This window comes from Apium graveolens, chromosome 10 (genome assembly GCF_009905375.1).
Source record: "Apium graveolens cultivar Ventura chromosome 10, ASM990537v1, whole genome shotgun sequence".
NCBI classification, from domain to species: domain Eukaryota; kingdom Viridiplantae; phylum Streptophyta; class Magnoliopsida; order Apiales; family Apiaceae; genus Apium; species Apium graveolens.
In genome coordinates this window covers 146619369-146631633 of record NC_133656.1, presented here as the reverse complement: position 1 = coordinate 146631633, position 12265 = coordinate 146619369, and the positions used below count along the sequence as shown (strand labels likewise).

The 12265-nt window shown below is 36.0% G+C and overlaps 1 protein-coding gene across 1 annotated transcript; it reads right to left on the bottom strand.

Annotated features, from left to right (window-relative positions):
- Positions 1-1666: 1666 nt before the first annotated feature.
- Positions 1667-3475, bottom strand: LOC141691115 (uncharacterized). Its single transcript, XM_074495858.1, has one exon. The coding sequence runs from the start codon at positions 3473-3475 to the stop codon at positions 1667-1669; it is 1809 nt and encodes a 602-aa protein (XP_074351959.1).
- Positions 3476-12265: the final 8790 nt, after the last annotated feature.

Genomic DNA, 12265 nt, shown 5'->3' with positions numbered 1-12265 from the left:
TTCTTCGTCTTCTTGTAATTCTTCATCTTCTTCCTCTTCTTCTTCCATATTTTGAGTTCGATCAATTCGAATGGGATCATATTGTGCGAAATCAATAAAAAAGGACGATGAAGACGCATTTGATACATTCTCTTGAAAAGCCTCTTCATTTGGTTCATTGGTAGTTTCATCAATAGGGCGATTTTTACAATTCACAACGGTATACAAATTGCTCCGAGGATTCAATACACTGGGAGCATAGTATACTTGAATTGCTTGACTAGCCAAAATAAATATTTCATTCGACTTCAACCTTGATTTCACATCAATAGTCACAACACGATTTTTATCAACCCGAACACCATTTCCAACACTATCAAACCAATGACATCTAAATAAATAAACAAAATTTCCTCCTCCATAGATAAGCTTAATAATTTCTTCTATTTGACCATAGTAATTAACAAGAACATCATTGTGAAAAGTGCCTTTAACAAAAACCCCATCATTAACATGAAACTTATATCCATTAACCAAACAACCTTGAAAAGAGAAAATATCGCATACCGGCCCATCAATCAAATATTTGAAAAGGTCATAGTTTACACCATTTTCAACCTATATACAATAAAAATATGTATTATATTAGAATATTTTTATATCAAATGTACCATATAATATGCGGATTAATGAAAGTACATTTTCTCTAAACCAAGGCTTAAATTTGGTTTTTTGGAGCGACTCCAATCTTTCATTTGATATATGTGGATCATTCGCACGTATGTGGGCATCAAATTCCCTGAAATACAAAAGTAATTAGTAAATTATATATAACACTATACAAAAGACACATGTAGTAAATTAACATTTAATTACAAAAGACACATGTAGTAAATTACCGAATGTACGGTTGAACTTCCGGCATATTTAGTAGCACATAATATTCTGCAATCATCAAATCACTTTTATTTAAATACCCAACAACGTGCTTCCCAATAGTTTGAAGAGGATATCTAAAAACTTCTAAAACATTTTCTTCTTGTGCTTCAACCACAACTTCATTACGACGTGCGGTATTATGAACCGTGTTTATGAAAGAGCGAAAGTAAAATGAAGAAAAATTGATCATTTCTTCCTCAACATATCTCTCCGCAATTGAACCTTCCACCCATGCTCTATTGCCGACCTTATCTTTCATATGCTTCAACAATCGCTCAAAAGGGTACATCCAACGATAGTAAACCGGTCCTCCGAGTCTACATTCTTCAATCAAGTGTACAAGTAAGTGTTCCATAATGTCAAATAAAGCCGGTGGAAAGACGGTTTCGAGCACACACATTGTCCTCACTACACGTTTTTCCAAGACATCCAAATCTTCACGTAGTAAAACGGATGAGCAAATATCAAGGAAAATATTTGAAAGAGCGGTGAGAGCTTCCACAATATAAGATGGTAAAAATTCACGAAAAGCAATTGGCATTAACTTTTGCATGAAAATATGACAATCATGCGATTTAAAATCGGTAATTCTTAAAGTATCCCATTTGATACAACGGGATATATTCGAGACACATCCATCGGGAAGTTTAAGTTTAGAGATCCAATCACACAAAAGCCGGAGTTGAGTTCTAGTAATTGTGTAAGGTGCTTTAGGCATGATCCCCTTTTCATCGATCCACAAATCACGTCATACATCTAGATATTTGCAATCCGCCCTTGATTTTTTTTTATCTTTAGTCTTGATACGATCATTTACAATTGTGTAAAATATATTCTCAAACACATTCTTCTCGGTATGCATAACATCAATACAATGTCGTAGATCATGAGATGCCCAATACGGTAGTTCCCAAAACATTGAAAAGTGGGTCCAATGATGATCTACTCCATAGCCCCTAGGCTTGAATTTACTAAAAGTGTTTCCGGGTGGAGCGAAATCTATTTGCAATAAAGAAGATAGTAATTTCTCACCCTTGGTACGACCATCAAACACTTTAAGTTCCGTTGTAGCATATTTTTGATTTTTCTTTCGCATCGGATCATTTTTATCCAAAAATGTTCGATATGTTCCATAGAAACAACATTTTCCGTAATTCTTGAGTTGGAAACCTTGTACATTTCCAACACAAACCGGGCATCCCATCTTCCCTTTTGTTGACCAACCACTAAGCATACCTAAAGCGGGAAAATCACTAATTGTCCACATAAGTGCCGCCTTCATGATGAAATTTGTTTTCAAATGTTGATCATAAGTTTCAACCCCGCTTTGCCACAAAATAAATAATTCGTTCATAAGCGGCCTTAGAAACACATTGAGATTTTTTTTCAGATTATCCGGACCGGGAATTAGTAGTGTCATAAACATGAACGGTCTTTTCATACACATAGAAGGAGGTAGATTATAGACGACCACTACAACCGGCCACAATGTGTATACATTATTTCCGGAATTTCCAAATGGATTGAAACCATTACTTGACAATCCAAGTCGAACATTACGAAACTCCTTAGCAAAAGATGGGTATCGCTTGTCAAAATTTTTCCAATCATCTCCGTCCGAGGGGTGACTTAGCTCTCCCTCTTTTATTTCTCTATTCTTGTGCCAAGTCATATGTTTAGCCGTATGCTCCGACATGTATAATCGTTGTAAACGGGGAATTAGCGGAAAATGTCTTAACACCTTCTTTGGTATTTTCCTTCCATTTTTTCCCATGATATCTTTGTAACGATCCTCTTTGCAAATGTCACAAACAACTTTTTTTTCGTCGTTATTATAAAATAACATACAATTATTTGCACATACATCAATTTTTTCATATCCCAACTTCAATTTTTTCACCATTTTCTTCATTGCATAATAAGAAACCGATAGCTTATGATCTCGTGGCAACACTTCCCCAATAATATCAAGTAGTAAATTAAATGATTTCTCACTACAACGAGATACGTCTTTGAAATGTAACAATCTCGTAGTGAAAGAGAGTTTTGTATAATTTTTGTTACCGAGGTAAATAGGAGCTCCCGACTCATTGGCATCGGTGTAAAATTGAGAAGCATCAAAATTTGGAGATTCTTCGGCATCATTCATACTACTACTATTACTACCCCTCATATCATTGAAGCTATAAAAATCTTGCCCGGAACTATCTCGTAACAACCCAAACATATCCACTGGTGGTTCCACAATTGGTGGTGCACGTCGTTTACGATGACATATCCGTCGAGACTCCGTTGTTGGCTCTTTCTCACCATGCAAAGTCCACACGGTATATGATTCAAAAAATCCGGAAGCATACAAGTGAAACTTTATGGTATCTAAATTTTCCCAATGACCATTCCCACAATTCTTACAAGGACACAACGTCTTATCTTTTGTCAACCCAAACCTTTTTGCCGAATCTAAAAATTCTTCAACATCATTTTTATACTCATCCGTTAACGTAATGCGATCACTTTTCATACGACGTGACATCCAACCACGGTTTACATTTGACATCTACAATATCAACAAAACTACATTTCAATTTAACTTCACTTTTTGGAATTGTTAACATTTCAAGCATATATAAATTATTAACATACAAATTATAACATCTTTCTCACCATCTACAATATTAACAAACACCATTTCAATTTAACTTCACATTTTTTCTCTTCAATTATAAAGCATATACAAATTATACATTCAAATCATACACAATATCATCCTAACTAACATAGAACAAAAAAACTTACAATATTGAAATAAAGAACAATGAGATCAAATTATACCTTTACAATGAAAGTGATTCTTGAAGAAAAAAAACTTCTCCCTTTTCTCCTTCTTCTTCTTCTTTCTTATCTTTCTCTTCTTCTTTCTAAATTTTCATCTTATCTTCATTCTATTAACACCACCCAAAACAAAACTAAAAAGGTGGTGGGTCCATTTTTAAAATATTATTAATTTCAGGCCTTTTCCTACCAAATATGGTAGGAAATGCTTTTCACGGCCAGATGTCCTTTTCCTACCAATATTGGTAGGAAATGACCTGAATTATTAATATTTTTTTATACTTCAGAAAAATGTTTTATATTCTTAATAATATGTGGCCTGCTGATGTGGTCGGTGGGGTTATTTTCACAATAAGATTCTACCAAAACCTACCAATCTTGGTAGGAAACACTTTCCCACCAAACTTGGTAGGAAATGGTTCAGATTTAAGATATTATTTCTTTTTTCATAAAAAATTTTAAACAATAAAATAAGTGAGGGCTGATGACGTGGTTGATGGGACCATTTCGGTATCAAATTTTGGTCAAAACCTACCAATATTGGTAGGTTTTGAATTTCCCACCAATATTGGTAGGTTTTGGTGCTTGCGTGTACACAATCTGGGCCCCACCTAGAGCAATTCCTACCAGTTTACGGGTTGGTAGTAAATGCTCTACCATTTCCTACCAAGTTTTTCTGGTTTGATTTGCTTGGTAGGAAAAGGCCATTTTTCTTGTAGTGTTAGTTATACTTAATTTAGGCTTCTTTGATCTCTATTTTAATGTCTCAAAGTGTCAAGTCAAGCTACTTTTTCTTTTCTATTTAATACCTTTAGCTAAGAAGAAAATAAGAAGCAAATACTTCAAATTATCTCAAGTCGTTCAGTACTTGCTCTGCTCTCAGTTATACTTGCTTGTGTACCGATTTATACAACTAGAAGTGAAGTTACTTGTTGGCTGGCAATGACATGTTAAAATAAGGGTTAAATATCAAAGTGGTCACTCAACTCAACGTCATATATCAGTTTAATCATCAAAGTTAACGGGGTATCATTTGAATCACTAAAGTCATAATAAATATCATACATATACCTCAAAATATGTGCTCGAGAATAAAAATTTATTTTATGAAGTTCTATATATTTTTCTTCAATCATATTACAACCAAATGAAAATGTATGAATTCTAGTATTTTCTATAATATAATAAGATTTTTTAAAATTTATCTACTATTTATTTTTATTTTTGTAGTCATTTGCTTTATTTAAATAAAAATAATTAGTAGATAAATTTTTAAAAATCTCAAAAAATCATCTAAAATACTATGAATTCATAACTTTTCATTTGGTTTTAATAAGATTTAAAAAAAATGTTTAGAACTCCATAAAATAAATTTTAATTCTCGAGAACATATTTTGAAGTATCTGTTTGATATTTATTATTGTTTTAGTGATCCAAATGATACCCCGTTAAATTTGATGATTAAACTAATATATTACCTTCAGTTGAGTGACCACTTTGATATTTAACCCGTTAAAGTAATAATGCTACGCAAATTTACAGTTTTTAACAAGAACAATAATTTTTTGAAATCAAACATTGGAACAACATTATAATTTTTCTATTTTTTTTTGTGAAAAAGAGATCTATATATAGTTTTATGAGCTCGGGTCTAGTAAAATATACTGGATTAATAGTAGCTATTCGACAAAATTAGACTCAGACTCGTTTACAGTGGGATAGAAGCAAACACAAAATAGACTGTTGACATGAAAGATGCAGCAGCAAGGAAAATACAAAGCTAGACTGACTTGTTATTTTCTTGGTTAGAAGACTTTGTAATGCAAAATATGAAGTGAAATATCTGAGCTAATATATTATATCAGTATATTTACGTTGAAGCGTCTTTAGCCATGTAAGAACGATTATTAGTTGAAAAACAATAGTACAGACAATTGAAGCTACTGGATTAAGCTAATATACAGAATGCTATGGTGTTTATAATCTGCAACATCGAAAGCCTGTATACATCTTTTCCTTTTCCAAATCTCTTCTGGTGCTACTCAACTACTGGAAATCTTTCCGGACTTCCTTAAATTGCTAAATTTAAAAGATCATTCAAGTCAATATATAGTTCATAACGTGAGACTTCCTACTTGGTAAATTTTTTTGCTGCTAGTGGTGAAACTTGCACGGTAAAGCAAACGTTGAACTGCTATTTGAATGTGTGCCTAAGCTTGCAGTCTTGGACACAGTGAACTACAACTTGACTCAATCGACTCGCTTAAACAGTGATAATATGCTGCATATCCAGTTATTCTAGTAGCAATTAAAAAAAATTAATTAATTAACCATACAAAAATCAGGAGAACTTGTACCAGTTCCTGCACATTGTTTTTTTTAAAAGTTTGAAGGATGAAAGGGGACATTGTCATGATGATATTCATAACAAGTTGAATTATTAGAAGTGCCTAAAAAATTGTCTCTCTCACATGCTGTTTTTAGAGAATACTGACTTCTAGTTGGTAATATGCATACTTATTCATTTCCCTTTCCTGTTTAATTCGTTTAAATTAAACTTGTTTCATATTTCTCTTCCAGGAAGTAGCCCTTTGATTCATTGGTGCTTGAAGCGAGGCGGGTTAATCTGTACTAGTTTTATTGATTCGTTCAAGCAAAGAAGCATACGTTGTATCATAAAAACTTGAAATCATTTTTTTCGGACAAATGTAAACTTAAAGTTAGTACTTGCTACTTACCAATAAAGGCGTAATCAGTGGCTATCTGCGAAATGTACTCATTTTGACTTTCTGTAGATATGTGGTTATATTATCTGTGTTCCGATTATATTTATATTCTTAGAAAATAGATACATTTTAAAGCTGAAATTTCCCAGATTTTAGATTGCATGTGGTTATCTGTTCTGGGTGATAGTGTGGAATCAAGGAAAGCAAACAAACACAAAGATAGCAGAGTCCCTGGATCAAGGAAAGTTTTAGATGAATAATTTGTGTATGTGATATTGTCATTTACATAAATAGCAGCTGAGGCGATGGATCATAAATGGATGCTAAGGAAATGAATATATGATACAATGATAAGGTGCATTTTTTCTGGCATGTCATTGAAGTTGTGTTGGGTCTTATCATGACAAATTACTGGGGAACTAAGCCTACTAATAAGTACAAATAAAATGAGTTACATGAATCATCTTCGCAGAATACTTTAAACTGCTATTCTTTTAATCAACTTTTTCTGAGCTCTTTCAATGAATATCACAAGCCGTCTGAGCTTTGAAGTGGTAAAAACTAAAAACAATGTATCCTATGGACAATCGCATACCAATCCACTTCCATACCTTATTAGGATCATTTGCCAATGAAACCAATCAACGTAAACATTATCAACCTTGGTGTTGGTAAATCATATCTGCATTTCTTTGTCAAAGGGACTCTACACAAGTCCAAGTTACATAGAAAAGAATTATTAGTGAATGTGTCAAATTGGCTTCCATGTGGAATAGCTCCAGAAAGATGGTTTTCCGACAGGTTCAAGGTTAAAAGAAATGTCAGACCAGTCAATTGCCTGGAAATATTTCCGGTCAATTGGTTTGAAGACAAGTCTAAAGATTCAAGGAGGCTCATGTTTCTCAGGGATGGGATATGGCCTGTGAGGCTGTTATGAGATAGATTGAAGAGTTACAGTGATTTTCACACCACGACAACCGACAAGTGCACATAGACAATACTTTTAAACTGATCAGTTCGCCCAAGAGCTTGAGTTTTTCCGCTAAACATGTTTTTTGATAAATCTATACTTGCGTAATTTTTTTTTTTTTAAAAAAAATTCACTGCAAACTCCAATCCTCTAACTGTCAACAAAGGAAAGCTTCAAAATTTGCTTGTTTTTTTTTCATATAAAACTGTTTATCTGAATTCACCATAACTTTTAAATTGTAGAAAAAATTGATTGATATGTTGCAACTAAATTGAGAGAGATAAAAAAGATTCGTAAATTGGGGAATGGATGTTCCATCCCCCTTGTTAAATTTCCATGAAACTTATTTGGTCACAAGACAATGATTTGTATGTTGGTAATAATTTCGAACATGGTTACTGTTATTTCTTTTAAGTTGATTTGGTCAGCTAGCCGTAGAGTGATTGTAGGAGTTGAAAGAATAAGTTTAGTGGTAGAGTTTATGTAGGAGTTAGTTTTGCAGATCATGGGATATTGTCCTATTTTCTAGCTGGTACTTTCAGTATCTGTTTCTATTTATCTTTGTATTCAGTTTTTGAGTTAATCAAGTCTTTTGACACATTATACTTGCCTTTGTTTGTTCAGTTTCATACCGTACAAGTTACCATAATCTAAAATAATATAACTATATTTGGTATCAGAGCATAGGCAAGAGATCGAGAGATTGTCAAAGACTGGGATGGAAAAACTCAAGGGTTCAGTTGGCCTTAGTTACCCTGTTCTGACAAAGGGAAACTATACGGCGTGGTCTATGAAAATGCGAGTAATTATGCAGGCACACGGAGTGTGGGAGGCTATCGAGAATAACGATCCTAAGGCGCCTGTTGAGAAGAAGACAGACAGGATCGCATTGGCTATGATTTATCAGGGCATTCCTGAGGATTACTTGTTGTCAATAGCGGATAAATTGACGGCTAAAGACGCTTGGGAGGCGATCAAAACCATGAGTCAAGGTGCAGATAAAGTGAAACAGGCGAAAGTTCAAACATTGAAAGCGGAATTCGAGACTCTAAGCATGAGGGACACATGATCATCTGGATGATTTTCACATGAAAATCAATGGCATTGTGTCAAACATACGAGCTCTTGGAGAAACAGTGGCAGAGTCATACGTGGTAAAAAAACTCTTGCGTGCTGTACCTCCAAAGTTCCTTCAGATTGTTTCTACCCTGGAACAATTTGGGAACCTGGACACTATGTCAATAGAGGAGGCGATTGGGGCACTGAAAGCTCATGAAGAAAGATTAAAGGGGTCAGTTACCATAAATGACATGCAATTGATGTTAACGGAGGAAGAGTGGAGGAAAAGAGACTACGAAGGTGAAAAACTACTGCTCACACGTGAAGAATGGATGAAGAGGTCGAACAAAGGTTTCTCACCTGGAACTTCAGGACAAAAAGGACGAGGGATTAGAGACAAAAGTCAGGTAAGGTGTTTCAACTGTGGCATATTGGGGCACTACGCGGCTGAATGTAGAAAACCACGTCGAGCCAGAGAATTTAAACAAGAAGTGAATATTGCAAAATTTGAGGACGATGAACCTGCCCTTTTATTGGCAAAGTTCGAAAGGAAAGAAAAAGACCAGGACGTGTTGAACAAAGCAGAGGTGACAACGAAACAAGAAGTGATGGGAGAGTCGAATACTTGGTACTTGGATAATGGCGCGAGCAATCACATGACGGGAGACAAGTCAAAATTCAATTTTCTGAATAAAGAAGTAAATGGAAATGTAAGATTTGGAGATGGGTCAACAATCAAAATCGAAGGAAAGGGGTCAATAAAATTCAGGTGCAAAAACGGGGAAGAAAGGACTCTCCACGACATTTATTACATACCGACTTTGTGCAACAATATAATCAGTTTGGGTCAGCTTTCCGAAAGTGGTAACAGGGTTGAGATTAGTGGAAATTTACTTCGAGTGTATGACAGTCATGAGAAGTTGCTGATGAAGGTGCCCAGATCGAATAACAGACTTTATAAAATTGATATTGAAATATGTGACGATGTTTGTATGCTTTCAAAATCTGAAGAAGTATCGTGGCTTTGGCACTTGCGTTTGGGGCATGTAAACTTTCAGGCCATGGAGTTAATGTCAAAAGACAAGATGGTAAAAGGAATGCCCAACGTCATTCAACCAAAGAAGGTATGCAACGGATGTTTGATGGCTAAACAAGTAAGAAAATCTTTCCCATCTCAGTCGAATTTCAAAGCTGCTCATGCATTAGAACTAATTCATGGAGACTTGTGTGGGCCTATCACACCCTCCACAATGGCTGGGAATCGTTATTTTTTTCTGCTAGTTGATGACTACACTCGACTTATGTGGGTGTACATGTTAAGAAATAAGAGTGATGCTTTCGAGGTTTTCAAGAAATTCCAAGTGAAAGTTGAAAAGGAAAAGAGAGAAAAAATTGGAACGTTCAGGACTGATAGAGGAGTGGAATTCATGTCAAAAGAGTTCATCTCATACTGTGAGAATCAGGGCATTAACAGACATTTTACGACACCATATGCACCTCAACAGAACGGCGTAGTTGAAAGGAAAAATCGCACCGTAGTGGAGATGGGTAGGAGTTTTTTGAAGCAAATGAAGATGCCACCAGTGATGTGGGCTGAGGCAATAAGGCATTCTGTTTATGTTCTAAATAGACTGCCCACTCGAGCATTGTCTGGGCAAACACCTCATGAAGTTTGGAAGGGGCATAAACCGGACATCCAACATATCAGAGTTTTCGGATGTGTCGTTCATATGAAAGTCCCTAGTGACAAGGTAAAGAAACTCGATGATAGAAGCTTATTGGTGGTAAATCTTGGGAAAGAACCCGGTACTAAAGCTTATCGTCTATTCGATCCTAAGGAAAAGAAGTTATATGTCAGCCGTGATGTGGTGTTCGAAGAAGAAAGAGCTTGGGACTGGAATAATTTTGGGGAGCCAGAAAATAACCATGGTTATTTTTTTAATGTGCCAGAAGTACCAACAGGTGATTATGTCGATGCCGAAAGCCCCAGACATGAGAATTCTGGTGCTACGGATGAAGAGACCAATTCTGGTGCTACGGATGAAGATGAAACCGAAGTCAGAACTCCCCAGTCGCAGAATTCAAACTCTAGTGTTGACAGAGACACGTACGATGACAGTACTACTCCCAGAAAATTCAGGACTCTTGAATCTATTTATCAAGACACAGAAAAAATCGAAATTGTGGATGAGCTTCTACTTATGGGAATTGACGAACCAAGTTCATATGTGCATGCTGTAAAAGAAAAGACCTAGAGCATAGCTATGCAAAATGAAATGGATTCGATCAATAAAAATGGGACTTGGGAACTCACTGACTTACCACCTGGAAAGAAAGAAATTGGATTAAATTGGATATTCAAGTTGAAAAAGGATGCAAACGGGAACATTGTGAAGCATAAGGCGAGGTTAGTTGCTAAAGGTTATGTGCAAGAAAAGGGAGTTGATTTTGACGAGATTTTTGCACCGGTTACACGCTTAGAAACTGTTCGTTTACTTCTGGCTTTGGCTGCAAAGAACTCCTGGGAAGTACATCATCTTGACGTTAAGACGGCTTTCTTAAATGGGGAAATTGGCGAGGAAGTATACGTGACACAACCGGAGGGGTTTGTCAAGAAGGGTGAAGAAAAACGAGTGTATAGGCTGCTCAAAGCTTTGTATGGTCTTAGACAAGCTCCACGAGCTTGGTACTCGAAGCTTAACAAATGTCTTGAAAGTCTGGGTTTCGTGAGATGTCCTTATGAACACGCCGTATATGTCAAACGGGAGGGAAAAGAATCAATATTAGTTGGTGTATACGTAGACGATCTGCTGATTACGGGAACTGATATGCATCTTATCAGTACCTTTAAGGAGCAGATGAGCAACATTTTCGAAATGAGTGACATGGGAAGGCTAAGTTACTATTTGGGAATTGAAGTAAATCAAGGAAATGGTTTTGTGGAACTGAAACAATCAGGCTACGCCAAAAAGGTGCTCGAAAAAGCTGGCATGTCTCAATGTAATCCTTGCAAGTTTCCAATGGATCCAAAAGAACGATTGACAAAAGATGAGGGGGAAAGAACTGTCAATGTAACAGAGTTTAGGAGTATCGTGGGAGGACTGCGGTATCTAGTGCATACCAGGCCGGACATCGCTTTCTCAGTAGGCATAATGAGTCGTTACATGGAGAGACCGACCACTGTGCATATGAACTCAGCCAAGAGAATCTTAAGGTACATAAAGGGTATATTGGAGTATGGTTTAGTTTATACAAAGGATGCCAGCAATAATATTTTAACAGGTTACTCGGATAGTGATCTTGCTGGACATATTGAGGACAGAAAATCAACTGGGGGAATGGTATTTTATCTGAACGAGTGTCTGGTCACTTGGGTTTCTCAAAAACAGCGGTGTGTTGCACTGTCATCCTGTGAAGCGGAGTTCATGGCAGCCACGGCTGCAGCATGTCAAGCTGTGTGGTTAAGGAATGTGTTGAAGGAGCTGACTGGCGAACAAGTGCCTCCTGTTCTAATCTACATCGATAATAAATCTGCTATAGATTTAGCAAAAAATTCAGTTTTTCATGGGAGAAGTAAACATATCGATGTGAGGTATCACTTTATTCGGGAGTGTATTGAGCGTGGGGAAGTTATTGTCAAGCATATTAGCAGCGAAAACCAGAAGGCAGACATGTTAACTAAAGCTCTGTTTGCTGTAAAGTTTGAACGCATGAGAAGTTTGCTAGGCATCAGAGTTCTGAGCTGATATGTTCGAAATTA